The following is a 17,877-nucleotide window of genomic DNA, read 5'->3' on the forward strand; positions in this document are numbered from 1 at the left end:
TGGGTGAAGATAATGAGTAAATCTTCTTTAAATTTTATAAAACAATTTTGCATTAAGTAGTAGTAAATCACTTTATTGTGTTAAAACAGGTTCACATAAATTTAGGTACAAAGGCGAACTTATCCCTATAAGGGTTCTCTTCCAGCTAACCTTAGTAGGTAGTTAAGTATGTAGGTTCCTATCTATTCCATTCACACTTGTTTCATATGTCACATGCTGTCGATTTAATTAGCATGTCGAATTCCTCTTCTGGGTAGTCAGGTAATAATGGTACCGATTATTCATTTCCCACGGATCAACATAGTTGTGGGGTTTCCCAGCGTGCTGATAAATGAAAGTGAAATCAGCGGAATAATGGATTTCCGCAATACAAGCGAAGTCGTGTAAACGAGATGTCTAAGATCACAAAGGGAGTATTTCAAATAGTAAAATATAATATCATTTTAACCTTTCAATGCGCCGCACTCAAGAAGGTACACTTAATAAGGCGCTCACAAATATCTGAACACGCCTTGTCACGGCGTTAGTGTGCGTGTTCAGACTGTACAAAATACACACAGGTGAGCATTTAACCCCAACTTGCATTTTAGATTTTGCAATTTTTAGTTTATTTTCACACAGAATCACGAGCTCTTTCGATCCTACGGGAATAAAAAAGAGTCCCTAAAATATCATAGGTAATTTTTTTGTTTGCCCAATTACAATACTTACTGAAAACGTAACCGAAAGGACCCAAAAAAATGGCGAAATGTTGTCTCGGTGATGATGGAAATAAGAGGCAAGAGCTCGTGATTCTGAATAGAAATAATGTAAAAATAACTAAGTTTAAGATAAAAATTGGGGGTTCAACTTTAAATAGAAATGCCCAGCAGTGCCCAGGTATCTATAGAATAATATAATAAACATAGGTAGTTCCCCAGTTGGCTGCTCCAGTTTTGAATGACATCGTTGAGCCTGCAATGTGGCCTCTAAGATCTCTAGAAAGGTTGGTAGGTAGGTAGGTATTTAGTTAGACACAGGCAGGCAAGCATCGCGGTCGTGTCCATGATCTTAATTTGTTAGCATAGTACGTTGATGCTCTTAGTAAAATACAGATGAACGGGACTTAGCACCATTTCGCCTTGAATCAGCTCGAACGTACCAATTAGTCGGAACGGAAGGGTTGCGGAACCCAAAGAAAATATATATAAATCCTATGCTAGCGCCATCTATATTTTTTTTTATAAAACATTCATCTATACGAACAATAGTTGCCAACCCCATTCTCAATCGACAACGACGCACTCTTCCCTAATCGTACCTACCTTAAGCCCCCTCCAGGCCGAGCGTTGGCGGTTTCGCGCCGCGATTCCCGCACGAGTGTGGAGGGGGCTTAAAGCGCTGGATACGTTATATGTGTCACCGTAAAATTGTAAACACTCGTCATATTATAATCTCGCTAGTTACATTATAAACTGACGGTAGGGAGATTATAATCTAACCTAACCTAACCTACGTTAGATTATAAACTAACGGGTTCACAATCTTACGGATACATATGCACGTCGTTGTGCGAGCGAGATGTCGCTACAATATGTGGAGCCAAGTGCCAATTTATCTTATTCAGTGTGCTAAGCACCTAGTTTTAAAAAGTGCCGCATTCTGAAGATGAATTCCAACCTTGGCCTTCCAGCGCCTACAATATTCGAGTTAGCAACAATACTTATCCACCAAGACATTGCTCAACTCAAAATGTCGGGTTATTCCCACTAGTTACCACCAAGTTGTTACCAGTGGTAGCTACTGGGGAAAAAAATCCCACCCCTTTTACCAATGGTAACTGCTGGGAAAAAAATCTCAGTAGTTACCACTGGTAACTAGTGGGAATAACCTAAAATGTCGATACTTTGCAATTACGTTGTTTAAACGTTGTCATATGTTGTCATTGTGTTAGACTAGTTAGAGCAATATAGGTACTTACTTTATTCTTTTGTTAGAGCCTTGTCACTGACCAATCAGACTATTAATTGATATTGATTTGTGATCCCTATAGCTTGTGGGTGCGAAAAGGAACAAGGAACCAAAAAGGAACAAGGAACCATCAAGGAACTCTATTATTTCCATTACCGTAGGTACATTTGACGGCGTAAAACCACCTAACTTAACTCGAATATTTACGTTCAGGGGCCCATTTCTCGAATGGTATTAGTTTAATATTATTATTAGTGTGGCCATGGGGCCCATTTCTCGATTAGGATGGTATTAGGCTAATATTATTAGTCCCACGAACTGTCAAATCGTATGGGTTGCCATGACAACACACTAATAGTACCTTGTTAGTGTCGAAAATTATGCAGTAAGTACCTAATGCGTTTGTGCATTTTCCTAGCAATGTTTCGGCTTTGGGCACGCCGCCGTAGTAAAGCCTAGGGATCCCTTAGAAAACTAACGTGGTCAGACCCACGCTAAGTTTTCATGCCAAGTATGGAGATTATATCTACATGCATCCTACATATGTACCTATGTATGCATTCTTACTGCCCAAGTTTGTGTGGTCAGTCTACAAGAATTGCGCAAGCACTAGTTTTTAGGAGACCTGTTACCGGGATTGGTCCGGGGTTACCTCAAGATTAATTTTTCGTCATTCTTCACCTTCAGTTCCTAACTCATGGTAGGTAGGTAGTGTAGGTACTCTAGCACTTGTTTGCTCGAATTCAACGACTGGTTTACCATACCACGTCACCCTTGTGCGATCAGTGTATTTATCTCTGCAGGTTTATTGATCTCTGTAATTGCGCATGGAACCATACCTCTTTATCTCGTCCCATACCAGGAATGCCAGGTAGCAGGTAGGAACAACCGTTTTTTTAGGGGTCTGAGGTGGCACGCATACTTTTGTAGCAGGCAATCAGTTCTGAAATCTATCCCGACTAAACGTGCCACATAAATGTGTTTATGGAAGCCTTATTAGGTATTCAAATCAAAGAGAGAAAGGAGATTAAGGTAGCTGATTTAAAAGAAAACACACAATTATTTTTAACCTTTTTTATTTTTTTTTTAAACACAACGAAGGTAAAAGTAGGATGTTAACCAGTCACCGTTTTTGGACCCCATTGTATTTTCATAAACAGACGGATATACAGGGCGTGGCAAACTGCCAGATTAACGGAAACGAGAGGTCATTTACCCTTAACTGTAGATACGTCTGCACCGTTATAGAATACATCAAGGTTGCCGTGATCGTACGTGTTGTTTCGACACATATCAAAATTAAATAAGTCCTCAAATTTTTAACTATCCGACTTTTAATCCTTCAGAAATTGCTTAAAAATCCATCGTCGTAATGCGTGCAAAACTAAATTTGATATGTGTCGACACATATTGATGATTCAACTCAACCAGTACAATTTCGTGGATAAAACAATACTCACCTGAAGATGACAGATCACTGGCCGATCGATATGACCCCAGTCCCTCCCGTAGTCCATGGAAAATAAAATTTAAAGAATTAGAAATAAAATAATAGGGATAAACTTCTAACGCTCGACCGTTGTATGTACCTACGTGTCGTAGAAATTTATTTTGTTTGTATAACCACGCGTTTTGTCTGAGAAGCGACGTTAAGGTTTCCCCTATTCATACAGATGGTTCGTTTTTTAGGGTTCCGTAGCCAAATGGCAAAAAACGGAACCCTTATAGATTCGTCATGTCTGTCTGTCCGTCTGTCTGTCCGTCCGTATGTCACAGCCACTTTTCTCCGAAACTATAAGAACTATACTGTTGAAACTTGGTAAGTAGATGTATTCTGTGAACCGCATTAAGATTTTCACACAAAAATAGAAAAAAAACAATAAATTTTTGGGGTTCCCCATACTTCGAACTGAAACTCAAAATTTTTTTTTTCATCAAACCCATACGTGTGGGGTATCTATGGATAGGTCTTCAAAAATGATATTGAGGTTTCTAATATCATTTTTTTCTAAACTGAATAGTTTGCGCGAGAGACACTTCCAAAGTGGTAAAATGTGTGTGTCCCCACCCTAACTTCTAAAATAAGAGAATGATAATAATAAAAAAAATATATGATGTACATTACCATGTAAACTTCCACCGAAAATTGGTTTGAACGAGATCTAGCAAGTAGTTTTTTTTAATACGTCATAAATCGCCTAAATACGGAACCCTTCATGGGCGAGTCCGACTCGCACTTGGCCGCTTTTTTTTTATTTTTGAGTTCGGGGCTGCGTCGTCTATTTTACTTAAGGTCAGAGCAATTACATACACAGATCCATTCAAAAAGCACCTACCTACTGACAGCGTCGCTTCCAAAATAGTGACTGCCAAAACTGTGCCGCCAAAGAGTTACCGTTAAATATAAATAACGGTTGCGTTAGTAAAGTTAACAGCTCTGCATAACTAATTCCACCTTTAAAATTCCTATGTAAGATTTCCCCGTATTATTGAGCTAAATTTCACTTTGGGTGTAGAGGAAGGACTCGTGATTCGATCCTCGCCATAAAGGGTAAATACAATTTTGGCCTGGCCAACCATGTTGGCCAAATGGCCAGTGGCAATGAAATATGTGGAAAAATCAGCGCGTATTCTATTTCTTAACCGGAAATGCGTATTTGGCTCTTTATTAAAGGCGAGGTATTTTCACGCCGACGCTGTTTTTAGTAACCGGCCTGGGCATATTTCATCTAAGGTAACATTCTTTTCTTTTGAGGTTATCATACTCCCCCTATTCGGTCCTACAAAACAAGTAATTTACACATGCGCCTAACCCGAATCTAATTGATTAAGTTACAGCGCGATTGCACTTTGCAGTGTAAGAGCGGGACGCACTCTTAACCCTGTAGGTTATTCCCACTAGTTACCACCAAGTTGTTACCAGTGGTAAAAGGTGGGAAAAAAATTCCCTGTAGTTACCACTGGTAACAACTTGGTGGTAACTAGTGGGAATAACCACCCTATACTACATTTCATATAAAATTATTTGTTTAAATTTGAACTTTAGTGTCAATAACTGCCATATACGGCTTCATGTGGCAAAGGGTTAAAACGAATGCTTTTCTTGTATACGTACACAGTAGACATGGGCGAAATGTGTCAGTAGAGGGAAAAGATTGATATATATCTTTTTATCACTGGGATATGTATCACTCTTTTATATCTTTATATCCGTGTGTATCAGTTGCTCCGCTCACAACTGTATCGGCACTTGCTGACTTTGCGTCATCTTATGAATGAGAGAGAGACAGAGTTGTTATTATATCGTGGCGACATTTTCATTTTAATTTTGTATCATGATGGATGGATATACATTGTTTCATTCACGAAGAAGCTTCATTTGGTTCGTATTGTCTATGTCATGCTATTACATGATTACATGCTATTGCTCATGCTTTTAGATTAGGTTTGACAAATCTGCGCGTTTTCGTTAATTGCGCTATCTATAACCGTAATCATGCAAGGTCCAAACAACTTTATGCAATTTCATTAGCCGAATCATCATTGCAATTTGCATTGCATCCTGCGCGAGCGAGAAATACAATACTATCTACTTCTCGTTCCCGCGGAATAGCGAAGCGAATGACCGAAACTCCGAATCCGCCCGAACGACCGCTGTCGCTCGTTCGTGTTACTTCGGTCGACGCGCGACCGAGACATCGCTTATCGCTTTAATAAATCGTTGCCGAGGGAGTGAGAGGTACGGATATACTGATACATTCGGATTCGTAAAGACAAGAAGAGTGATTCATGAAACGAGAAAGATATATATCTTTTTTATCTATCACTCCTGAGTTACCCATGTCTACTACACAGCAGTAGTGTAGTGTTCAATAGACATTCCATGTTGGAATTTTGTATTTAATTATACAAACTTACTGAATCCCACAGGGCTAAAATCTACCCATAACTCACTACCAGAGGAAGCTTGTGGTTATCGTCTGTAGTTATCTTTGGATTATTTTCCCCCTTCGTTCCCATAACGAGTTTATTGTGTTTTTACATTAAGAAATTTGTCCGTCCGTAAGTTAGTACTTTTACCCCGAAACTAAAGTTTGTGGGGTTATTCCCACCTGTGATTATTTCCACCTGTTCCCAGTGGTAACAACTGAGAAAAAAAATCCCAGTAGTTACCACCAATTGATAACTAATGGGTATTTTTATTCCCAGTTGTTACCACCAAAATACTTAATGTTCTATATCGACAAAAATATTTAGTCGCCACACGGGATTGTTACGCCATTTAAGGTCCTAGCTAAATTGGTTGTTCGATACTTACGCTATGGAATTTCCAATTTAGCTAGAACCCTAAATAGCGTAACAATCGTTCCGATTTAGCTAGAACCCTAAATGGCGTAACAATCGCAGAGCCTGATGGTTAACATAAATATAGTGGGTTATATTTCGTCCATTGACAGCCGATTCAATTAGGAGTCTGTGCCGAAAGAGAAGAGTCGTGGAATGCAAGGAAGCCCATACATTCCACGACTCTTCTCTTTCCGCACAAAGTCTAACTGCTCTAAAACTGGACCAACTTTTTTAAATAAGTTTATCGGTACCAGTATGAAATAATTCTATACAAATCAGTTTCAACATTTTCGCCGCCATTTACTTGATATAAAGTCAGTAGGTACATTTCGTGCACCACACCACGACTACATAGAAAGTCTTGGTTTTGGTCAGGTTATAATTATATTTATTATAGGTTATAATTTTTGATATGGCGTTATTGACACTATTACTCCATTGACGTGGCGGCGAAAAGGTTAACATTATTAACCACTAAGTATCAGCAAAACAACAGCTGTATTTACACATAGTTTACTAAATCACCTGTCTACGTAAAAAATCCTACTTCATATTTATCTGGGTATTTTTGTCAGTATTGAACATTAAAATATTTTGATGTTAACTGGGAATAAAAATTCCCACTAGTTACCACCAAAGTGAGTTGGTGGTAACTAGTGGGATTTTTCCCAGTTACCACTGGACAGGTAAGAAAATAAATCCCAGTTGTTACCGCTGGTAACAACTTGGTGGTAACTAGCGAGAACAACAAAGTTTATGGTCAAATTGTGGACATAAAAAAATATAAGGGGAGGATGCTCCTGCAACTGAATCTGAACTGAATTTTCTCGGAATGTACCTTTAACTACCCTTCAGTCCGGTGTACTAATAACTGTAATACCTACGCCGTGAACACCTCCAATGCAACTTGGTGTAATTTTTTATTTATTTTATAGATTCCTTCCAAGTCGTGAGAACAAGACCTGTGATTTTATTCAGGTTACGGTTCTCCTATTTTTTACTCTAAATAAAAAATAAAAAGGAATATTTACAGATCTAAAGAAACAACCCTACAGTTTGTATTAAATTTTATTTTACATTAAATTAACCTACAGATTTAATTATATGCCTATATTTTCATTTAACAGCTAATTGAGAACTTAATACTGAGTAAAAGTCAGGAAAAATAGTCTGAATCATGATTCTTTATATTCTATGTCAAATAAAATTAATCGATCTCATACACCTAGCATCTACTAAAAAGGGAGTTCTTACATTATCCTAGATTGTACTTTATTACTGTAAAAAATGTAATTCTAATTTTCATTTTACATAGCTATTTCCTTAAAAGTATGTCACGGTAAGTACCTAAGTACTACAATAAATAGAAGACCAACTTACATAGATCAGTACACATTTTAAAATATTCTAATTCATATTTCTATGAATGAGACAAGAACTCCAGCTAATTTCTAAGGTTTTCCTGACGGCTTCTCCTAGGTGGTCTCGCGTGTGGACCATGAGGTGTGTAACTAGTGCTCCGGAGCGTACTGCCTACACTAGCACGGTTTAACACTGCTTTACTAGTGTACTTAGCACGAAACCTAGAGATTGAAAAAATCTTTAATGAGTCATAAATAAACACACTAACACTACCAGCATAGCATTATCATTGGAATCATTTGCTAAAAAAAGACAAGATTCACTAACTATTCCTAAGCTTCATATGTTAATGCTATGTATGGCTCAGTGAAATAAATTTAACCCGTTAATCCTGAAAAACGATTTATATCCTATTTAAGAGTACTGAAATTTTGTCAAGTTTAGATTTAGTGGGCGATTTGATAGTGAGTAGCATGAAAAATTATGAAGTTAATTATAAAAAAAATACATACCTGGATTTAGAAGCGAGCTCCTCTTCCTTGGCCACCACCATAGCTGCTGCCGCCGCCGTAGCCTCCGCTACTGCCGCCACCGCCACCACCCTGGTTCATGTTGTATGGTGTAGTACGATTGTTAGTGTATTGCTGATTTCTAGTGGGGCCCCCGCTATAGCTTTGCTGGCCATAGTTGCCAAAGTCTTGATTTCCACCCCAGCTACCCCCTCCGCGTTGGTTTCCGCCGCCTCCATAACCACCACCCCCCTGGTTTCCTCCCCATCCTCCTCCTCCCTGGTTATTATCCCATGGATTTGAGTTACTCCAACCTCCCTGGTTGTTACCATAGCCTCCTGGAATATACGAAATATTGGAATGAATACTTATCAACTTCATAATCTATATTGAAGAACCTAAAAATAAAGAATACATACCTCCGTTACCCCAGTTGTCGTTTCTGCCTTGGCCTTGTCTGCCACCACCACCTCCTCTTTGGTCAGAGCCATCCTTAGGCAATGCTTTCTTAACATCCAATTGTTTACCACCGATTTTATGGGGGACATTCACTGCAAAGAAGAGAAAAGAAATTAGAAATCTAAAGAAAACAATCACTTGATAATGAGGATTAAATAGCTGTAATGTACATCGACTTGCGTACCGGACATACCATTTAAATAAGTAGTCAGGTATAGCTTATAATCAATGGTTAATCTCCACAATTAGAGAAGCCAGACCTAGATATAAAAATCCATCCTGGGGCAAGATTGTGGACGAAAATATAAAAAATATTGCAAAACACTTACAGCAAACTTTGTCCACTGGGTCATAGTCATCAAATTCCACAAATCCGAAGCCACGCTTTTTGCCAGTAGCTTTATCGGTGACGATGCTAACATTCTGTACGGTCCCGTAACTCGAGAAGTACTCTCGGAGTTGTTCCTCATCATGGTCATCCTTAATGCCACCAATAAACAGTTTCTTGACCGTGGCACCAGCTTCAGGATTTTTAATATCCTGGCGAGCAACAGCGCGCTTAGTCTCAACCACCCTGTAACAATAGTAGTTTCGTGAATACCACCGTTACAACACGAACGCTATAGGTATAGATAGCATTGAAGTACTTACATATACTATTATTGTCGACCTCACAGAAAATGCCACGTGCAGTTTACACCAAACATTCACCAAGTGTTGTCTTGTGATTTTTGCAGCATAAAACGATATAAAAGGTAGAAAAAACCTTTTATATAGCTGGACTGCAATAACTAGGCAAAGTAAAAAAAAATACTAACCTTCCGTCGATGCGGTGGGGCCGGTTGTTTTGCGCGTCATCGACCATATGAGCTTTCGAGTAAGTAATGAACCCGAATCCACGGGACCGCTTGGTCTTGGGGTCCTTCATGACGACAACGTCGACTATTTCCCCCCATTTTTCGAAATGAGACTTCAATGATTCGTCCGACGTGCGGTAGTTCAGACCACCGATGAAGATTTTTCGGTGAACTTCTGGCTCATCCTGAAAGTAGGACGCGCGTTCAACAAAATGGCGGACATGGTCGGCGTGGTTTTTTATCGAACCGGGGCCGATTTTAAACATAACTATACAAGAAATCTGGGACACCCGAGTCATTATGGAAATAATTAACACGTAATAAAATTTATAAAAGTAGTAACAAGGTCAAAGAAATATTCAATAAGAAAAAGTAATTCCGTGAGATAAAAATAGATTAATATATAATACTTACAAAACCGTCATCTCCGTTTTGTTGCGGCCTCATTTTTCTTTTTATACTAAATACAACGTTACAAGAAACTGTTTGTCAAAACTTTAAGCTTAATTAATCTAAAACACAAATAACAACTTTTCGGCGTTCTCAACACAACCACTCCGGACCGACGCCACGCCAAAAAGAAAAGAAAATGGTGGTCTTCGAAAGCGGTCGATCGATAGCGTCGCACCTCCGCACGTCCGGCCTGCGTGGCTCGGGGTTACCACTTTACCCCATAATAACATCTTACTTTATCCCCTTTACCCCAAAACTGGCGTCAATCCATTCAATACATTTTCAATGCTTGAAAGGCTTAATAATTATTAAATCATGCCTTTTACTTCATGTATAGTTTGTCAAAGGACTGTCTCATTTCAACCATAGACAGAGAGAATCATACTATCTTTGTCTACTAGCACCCAAAAGAAAAGGATGAGTATAGTTTATTTGGTTCTTATTTACTGTTTGGTTTTATCAACTATACCTTTTCTTTTGAGTTTGAGTTATTGTTGTTATTAATGTCAAAATAATATTCATTTAAAACACGATTTGAAGACCTTATCTCATTGCAATAAGGTTTACGTGGTCCAAAAATGCTACCATCCGATCATAGTCTGAGTTGCTTAGTTAGGGTATGCGCGCACGGGCAACTTAGTCGCCAGGCGACTTATTTGTCTCTTACGACAAATTAATCGCCTCCTCGCCGTGATGCGCGCACGAGAGCGACAGCAACACGACTTTTTTCTACGCAGTCATCAACATGGATTTCGAAGAGACGGCTGTGGTCGTTGCACTCGTATTAAAAAAAAACGATGAAAACATCGAAAAAATCAATATTGGGTGACTCATTAAAGATTTTTTCATGGATGCATCCATTATGACTATGTTGTTTACGTTAAATAAAGGATTCTACTTAATAAATAATTATTACAAAATATATAGAGGTCTCCATTCCACTTCTTCAATTAGCCTACTATTGTCGATTATCATCTTCTACGACCGGCATTTTATTTCGTATTGAATGCGGGCGCGTATCCGTACACGTACACGTACAAGCTCTCGCCGCGGCGGTCGAGTGTCATCTGGCCGGCCGGCGACTTATTTGTCGCCTGTGCGCGCACTACCATTTAAACCAATAGGGAAGGAGACAGTTGCGTCGCGGGCTTGTCTCCGAACCCGCGGACAAAAAAGTCTCCCGGGAGTCGCGTCGCTACGTGTGCGCACTTCCATACTAACCCATAGACTTGACGTGAGAGACAAAATAGTCGCGGCGACAAAAGTTGCCCGTGCTCGCATACCCTAATAGAGTGACCAGCAACACAGTGTTGCCAATTTTTTATTGTTTTTTACCCCAATAAACCTTAAATAAAATATTGTAGATACAAATATTTAAATTTAAAAGAAGAAAGAAACATTGATGACTGTCAGATACTTATTATATTTATTACAATTCATAAGGGTAAAATCAGTGCACAATTATAGTTGGTCAAACCAATTTGTCAGTCTGTACGAACCAGGAAAACTATACTCATCCTTTTCTTTTGGGTGCTAGTACTAGTGTAAGACAAAGATAGTATGATTATCTCTGTCTATGTTTGAAATGAGACAGTCCTTTGACAAACTATATTTTCAAATAAACCAATAAAATATGAATGGCAGCATTATAAAACAAAACAAATGCCATAGAGCAAGAAAAAAAGAACTATAATGTAAAATAAATGAATGACGTTACAATTTGTTGTCAACGTTATCAAGTTTTACGTTTTCCTTTGATTTAGTCGGTTATAATTATAATTACAAAATAGCTTACTTATTAAAACGTGATTTATAGTCAAAATTTTCACGAACTTGTTTATTTTTCTAACACAGACCGACACGCTTTAGATCAATATGAAGCCTAATGGAGGTGGTGATGACTTCGTAAGTATTTTTTTATTTCCTTCATTTTCCTTCAGTGCCGCATCGTAGCTATCTAAATTCTAGAATGTTCACGATTTCAATTGTTTCTTTTCAATTTATTTCATAGGAAGAACCAGAACATATGCGCAAACTGTTTATCGGTGGATTAGACTACCGAACAACCGATACGTCTTTGAAAGAATTTTACGAGCAATGGGGCGAAATTGTAGACGTGGTGGTCATGAAGGACCCACAAACAAAACGATCCAGAGGGTTCGGCTTCATTACTTACTCCCAAGCTTCAATGGTTGACGAAGCACAGAGCAATCGACCACATAAAATTGATGGCAGGTGAGTTTGTTTTTTATATCTTACATTACATCGTATCTTACGCCGAGTCTACCGGTTGGAATAAAATATGTCTTTCTTATGGTATCATTGTGTCACTTGTTTGGTCTGAAACATAGATACAAAATCAAAATATCAAGGTTACTTACAGTCATCAGGCGGATTTTGTGCCTACATATTGTAAAAAATACAAATATATTTGTCACCTTTCCATAGGATTGTGGAACCTAAACGGGCAGTACCCAGGGAAGAAATCAAGAGGCCTGATGCAAGTGCTACGGTTAAAAAGCTGTTTGTTGGGGGCCTGAAGCAAGATATAGAAGAGGAGGACCTAAAGGAATACTTCAGCCCTTATGGAAACATTGTGTCTGTTAGTTTAGTAACTGAGAAAGACACTGGCAAGAAGAGAGGCTTCGGTTTTATTGAGTTTGATGATTATGATCCCGTTGATAGGATATGTTGTAAGTAGTTATTACATTTATTTATTCCATAGTACAACATTTAGATTTATCATTAAATATTTTATTGTCTAGGTCTTGATACTATATACAATGGAGGTATAGTTAAAATATAAACCATGCAAAACCATAAACCACAAATTCTGTGTTCCGTTGTGTATTCATTTACTTGTATGTAGTTACAGATGTAGCATAGAAAATAGGATGGAAAACAATTATGCAGTACATCTGTGATAGCTTTTGCACAATCAAAATGTCTAAATTATAGAACTCCACTCTTTAGCTTTTCAAAGACTAAAACTGTTAGGAATAATGACCAAACTGCATGAAAATACTGCCAACTGTGATGTGCTACAACAGGTATTAATTTTTTACAGTGCAACCGAACCACAATGTTAAGGGGCGTCACCTAGATGTGAAGAAGGCTTTGTCGAAGTCCGAGATGGCTGGCGGCCCGCAGGGTGGCGGTGGCGCGAGGCGCGGCGGACGCGGCGGCGGCGGCGGCGGCGGTGGCGGCGCGTGGAACCGCGGCAACGACAACCAGGATTGGGGGAATCAGGGTAACTGCTATTTCTGAGTTGTGGATGTTTTCTATCAATCTAGGGATGTTATCTATATATCGTTGTCTAGTACCCACAACACAAGCCTTATTGTGCTTGCTGTGGGACTAGGACGATTTGTGTAAGATTGTCCTTAAATATTTAATTATAATAATGTATTTGTTGGTCATTTAAACATGCTACTCATGGTTTAATGATTAGGATTTGACAAATGCTCCACCCAGTATACGACAGAATGGTTTGACTTAATTGATCAAAGTTATTATTCCAACAACTCTAATAAACTTGAGACAAAAGCTGTATTTACCAGTATATACATGTACACTTCCTTATTTATAATGTGTTGCAGATTTTTATTAACAGAAATTTAATGATCACTTCCTTTTAGTTTAGATGTATACAAGTACCTATATATAATGAAATAAATGTGTTGTCAGGAGGGTATGGACAAGGAGGATGGGGTAACCAGAATCCGTGGGAGACCAACAACCAAGGCGGTTGGGGCAACCAGGGCTATGGAGACCAGGGTGGTTGGGGTCAAGCCCAGACATTTGGCGCTGGATACCAGCAGAACTACTCAGCAGGGCCTATGAGGGCCAATTATAATACTTCTCGCCCTCAGCCTTATAATCAAGGTAAGTTTCTTTGTTTTTCCAACTAGTTCTAAATTTTAAGTTAATTCCCTTAAAATATTGTTAAGGACCTTTAAAGTCAAATTAAATATACCGAAATAACTAAAGTTATATGCCAATATCAGGACTGGGTGCCTAGCCAAGATGCAAATCGTTTACCGCGTACGCTTACGTCTCGCTGTCACACTAATATGGAAGAGTAATTGAGAGAGATTACTGTTTCGTTGGCTATGGCACAAAAGATTGGCAGTTAGGCCCTCTGTATATTCAGGGAGTACAGTCGGCGTCAAAAGTAACAGATCCAACAGATAAACAGGAAAGAAATTGCAATGAATAAGTTAGTCTGTATGTAAGAATCAAATCATTGCTAACTTTCTGCTTTACAACTGTCTATTTCCTCTATCGACATGGACACCTTAACGCCCGGCTCGGAAACCGCTGCTTTAGTTCGTCTTACTGTGTGCTGGTACGACGCTTGACCTAATGTTAATAGGCTACATGACTAATTTTTTTTTTATGGTATCAATCGATCGGGTTTGTTTTTAGGATCAAATGTCTATATGGGACCCATTGCATTAAAGTAACAAAAAAGTCAGAAATTGTAATCAAAGTCCGACAGTCGCACTTCACTCGCGAAACGCCCTATACAAAACGGCCAGAGGCCGTGACGTCATCGCCCATCTTGTAGTATGGACAAAACAAGAAAATTGCGTTTTTGTCGCTGAAATATTGCGTTTATGCATATAGTTGCTATACAATATTTTTTTGGATGAAATGTAAGGAATCGAATGGTACCCTTACTTTTATCGTTTTTGGAAGTTAAAAAAAAACTTAAATTTTGAAACTTTCGGGTCGTGTAATTTTGTAATTTTTCAATATTTTTTTTAATATCCACATTATTGTGATAAATTGTTCGTTTGCTCTCTATTTTACTAGATTTTGTTATAAAATTCAACATGTGTCATCATCCCTATTGTCCGCGTTGTTAGGCGGCAGCGGCGGCGGGTACGCCACGGGCTACAACAGCGCGGGCGGCGCGGGCGCCGGCGCCGGCGCGGGCGCGGCCGCCGCCGCCGGCACCCAGCGCCGCTTCTAGTCCTCTTGTGAGTACCTATCAACCTTGTAGCTTATAGCCTGACATTCTTGTCAATTTTTGTCTCGATTTATATAGTATTTTATGCAAAGAGGGGTCAAAAAAGGCGAGTGGCGTGAGTAACAATTTGAGGCGAAGCCGAAAATTGTTAATAAAGACGCCACGAGTATTATTTGACTCAGTTAAACAACGTTGCATACAATACTTTTTCTACGACCAAGCACTTACTTTGAAATAAAATAGTAAATTTAACAAATATTTTTCATTCAAGAAGTAAGAATGGAGGGAACGGGCGTGAAAAGAATGAATGTAATAAAAAAACATGTCTATGGTTCACTCATCTGTCAGAGATGACAATTAAAATTAGGTTGGCAACACTGTATTTCATTCAATATTTTTTAAGTGGTCATTACACGAAGTATCGTAAAATCGCCAAAAAGATACTGCGTGTATGCACAAAATTCTTTTTTTCTACTCCAGCACTTAAATGTGTCAATTAAATGACTGACAGTGATATCTAAAGCAATGTCATTTGAATGATTTGTCTATAGGCTCATAAGATGACTGCTAGCAGCTGTCATAGAAAAAGTAATGTATGCAACAGCTCATAATTGGTTCTTAAAATTCTCGGGTCTTTTTTTACAAAACTCGACTACGTCTCGTTTTGTAACTTCGACCCTTGAATTTTAAGAACCCTTATTATATCACTGTTGCATAAACTACTATTTGGGGAATAGACTAAAGACTTGTCTTGAAAACTATAAGATAGGGGTTTAAAGGTGTGTGCACGACCCTTTAAATGACAAATAAAAGTACGGGAGTAGAAAAACAACTATAACATGGTGAGAGATGCGAGTAGATTTAAAATACGAGCTCGCATTGCGCGCTCTCCGCCATTCGACATCATTATAATAAAGCCCTACATTACAGCCACAGTCGTGGTTACACAGTAAACTAGAGGCGTGCATGCATACAGTATGCATGTGGTGTGCACAGTGCCTTTGTTTCTATAATTTAATTAAAAGGATGCACAATACTAAATTCTGGTTGAATTAATTTATATCAAGACAAAGATTGACGATTATACCCTGGGCGAGACTGATCTATTTTTATAGACTTACAGCTTTATTATAGTTTAAGCAGTATTTTCTTATTAAAATGACATAACACTAAACTCAAACTGACTGACCCACTATACACGACCTACCCCTAAAATCAGGCACACTATATACCTATTAATGTTAACCATATTTCATTTTCTTATAGGCAGTGTATAGCTTCAGGTGATTTTTGTCCATGTTACTCATGATGATATTTTTCAATGCGTAGGTATGAAGTTGCGCTAAGTTGAAGCTAGGCAGGCAGAATGTTAGACGGAAGGTAGGCCAGGCGTCAGCTAGCTAGTGAGGGACAAGCGGACTTTACCAAGTGACTACAATTACATAGTCATTATACATTTTTTTCTTCAACTAAGGTTGGTTCACAATAAGGTACTGTGTAGGCAATAGATTCATTTTTCCTATTTTTAAGATTGTAATAGTGGTTTAGCACTCAATGCTTTTATTATTCTAATACTAGAATTGCAACATACAAGATTTACTGAAATAGCTGTTTCCTGACACGACACGTTTTGCTCATTTGCCTAGAATCTTTGTCATATTATAATATTGACGGTATCGAAAGCATTAACACGTTCCGTGTCCGGGTCCATTGGGGAATGTGAGGTCAGGAACCTTTTCTCAGGAGTCCGTGCTTTCACTATGGGTTCACAACTTCAAAAGTGGAAGCACACTTGGACGAGTGAATTTGTCGAAACATTATGTATGGAGACAGTGAACGTGTTAAATGCAAATGATGAGTAAAATAATTACAGGGGCACAAAAAATACAGATTGTCCCGTTTGGTCGTTGCTATCAAAGTTTAGTGTGTCTGGAAATTGATATTAAGAGGATGTTGTACTTTGCATTTCCAGTGTTGAGAGAGTGAAAGTCAAATCACAGTTTTTACATTTTGACGTGTCACAGTGTCTGTAATGCACGGATTTTAGACAGGTATCTATCGCACCAGCCGTCCGCATAAGATGTTAAACGCAAGCAGGCGATTCAATCTTTTTCAATTTATGTAAAAGCTGTGGCTTAATGTTACGTTTCTAGTTCGTAAGTGAGAAAAAAAAACAATATGAATTTGACTTCATTGTTTAATATAGAATCGTGGGTTATATTTTATTTTAAATGTTAACGTTCAGAATGCTAGGGCTAGTTTTAAATTGACATTCCAAAGGATCCTAAACAGTTGCTTGGGTGTAATTCGTTACACGTTATATTGAGAATTCATGTGATTATAATTTATATGGCAATAACTAAGTAAAGTAACGAATCTATACGTAAAGTTGTCAATATGTAACTACATTTTTTAATTGGATTATTGCATGAAACTGTTCTTTTATTACATTAATTTAAATAATTATAATGACAAGATTGTTCACAAATTTCGATTTGCAAGTCAAAACATACATTTTCTGGCAAAGTACCTAAATGTTATTCGCGCGTTTAACCCCAATTTATAGTTAAGGATAAAATGTCTATTTGTTTTCGTTTGTTTTTCTCAATTTTACCTACAATGTTAATGTAGAATCCTCTTACATATGTCTGTCTGTGTGCAATATATTAAATAAAAACTGTTTTCCATGGACTCTTCTACATGCGGACGAGCGTTCCTCGTGGAAAAGGCCATGGTAAGTTAACTTTTCCCAAATAAATATATTTCAACAATTTAACCATCTTTTATTTTTCTACTTAATAATACCTATCTAGGCTACCCTAACAGGTAATCCGCAACTGTGCATATGTAACATATTTTCTTCTTTTAAAGTAAAATGAGATATAGCTACTTATTTAATAAAATTTCTTAAAACGAATACTATAATAATACATGTACAGCTTATCAGTTATACAGCATGCCCTAG

General features: G+C 38.1%; 3 protein-coding genes across 4 annotated transcripts in view; 2 read left to right on the forward strand and 1 right to left on the reverse strand.

Moving 5' to 3' along the window:
• The window catches only part of LOC134662046 (protein CREG1), a 550,933-nt gene that overhangs the window by 18,468 nt on the left and 514,588 nt on the right, over positions 1-17,877 (forward strand). The window lies entirely within an intron of this gene.
• Positions 7,350-10,113, reverse strand: LOC134657067 (heterogeneous nuclear ribonucleoprotein 87F-like). The gene is made up of 6 exons (XM_063512622.1): positions 9,899-10,113; positions 9,446-9,669; positions 8,957-9,201; positions 8,588-8,719; positions 8,172-8,506; positions 7,350-7,880 (listed from the first exon to the last, which is right to left on the reverse strand). The coding sequence occupies exons 1-5, from the start codon at positions 9,929-9,931 to the stop codon at positions 8,178-8,180; spliced, it is 963 nt and encodes a 320-aa protein (XP_063368692.1). The 5' UTR covers positions 9,932-10,113; the 3' UTR covers positions 7,350-7,880; positions 8,172-8,177.
• On the forward strand, positions 11,640-16,589 carry LOC134657078 (heterogeneous nuclear ribonucleoprotein A1, A2/B1 homolog). Of its 2 annotated transcripts, none has more exons than XM_063512638.1 (7): positions 11,640-11,842; positions 11,949-12,172; positions 12,386-12,630; positions 13,005-13,187; positions 13,625-13,826; positions 14,816-14,922; positions 16,242-16,589. In XM_063512638.1, the coding sequence occupies exons 1-6, from the start codon at positions 11,813-11,815 to the stop codon at positions 14,913-14,915; spliced, it is 984 nt and encodes a 327-aa protein (XP_063368708.1). In that variant the 5' UTR covers positions 11,640-11,812; the 3' UTR covers positions 14,916-14,922; positions 16,242-16,589. The 2 variants fall into 2 exon arrangements, with proteins under 2 accessions (XP_063368708.1, XP_063368703.1); XM_063512633.1 differs by having other exon boundaries at positions 13,625-13,822; positions 14,809-14,922.

Source organism: Cydia amplana, chromosome 2 (assembly GCF_948474715.1).
Source record: "Cydia amplana chromosome 2, ilCydAmpl1.1, whole genome shotgun sequence".
Taxonomy (NCBI): Eukaryota; Metazoa; Arthropoda; class Insecta; order Lepidoptera; family Tortricidae; genus Cydia; species Cydia amplana.

Coding starts and splice junctions, on each gene's coding strand:
- LOC134657067 (XM_063512622.1), bottom strand. CDS start 9,931: ATGAGGCCGCAACAAAACGGAGATGACGGTTTT. Junction 9,202..9,445: donor CCCCACCGCATCGACGGAAG/GTTAGTATTTTT, acceptor CTATTGTTACAG/GGTGGTTGAGACTAAGCGCG. Junction 8,720..8,956: donor CCCAGTGGACAAAGTTTGCT/GTAAGTGTTTTG, acceptor TCTTCTTTGCAG/TGAATGTCCCCCATAAAATC.
- LOC134657078 (XM_063512633.1), top strand. CDS start 11,813: ATGAAGCCTAATGGAGGTGGTGATGACTTC. Junction 12,631..13,004: donor TCCCGTTGATAGGATATGTT/GTAAGTAGTTAT, acceptor AATTTTTTACAG/TGCAACCGAACCACAATGTT. Junction 13,188..13,624: donor CCAGGATTGGGGGAATCAGG/GTAACTGCTATT, acceptor ATGTGTTGTCAG/GAGGGTATGGACAAGGAGGA.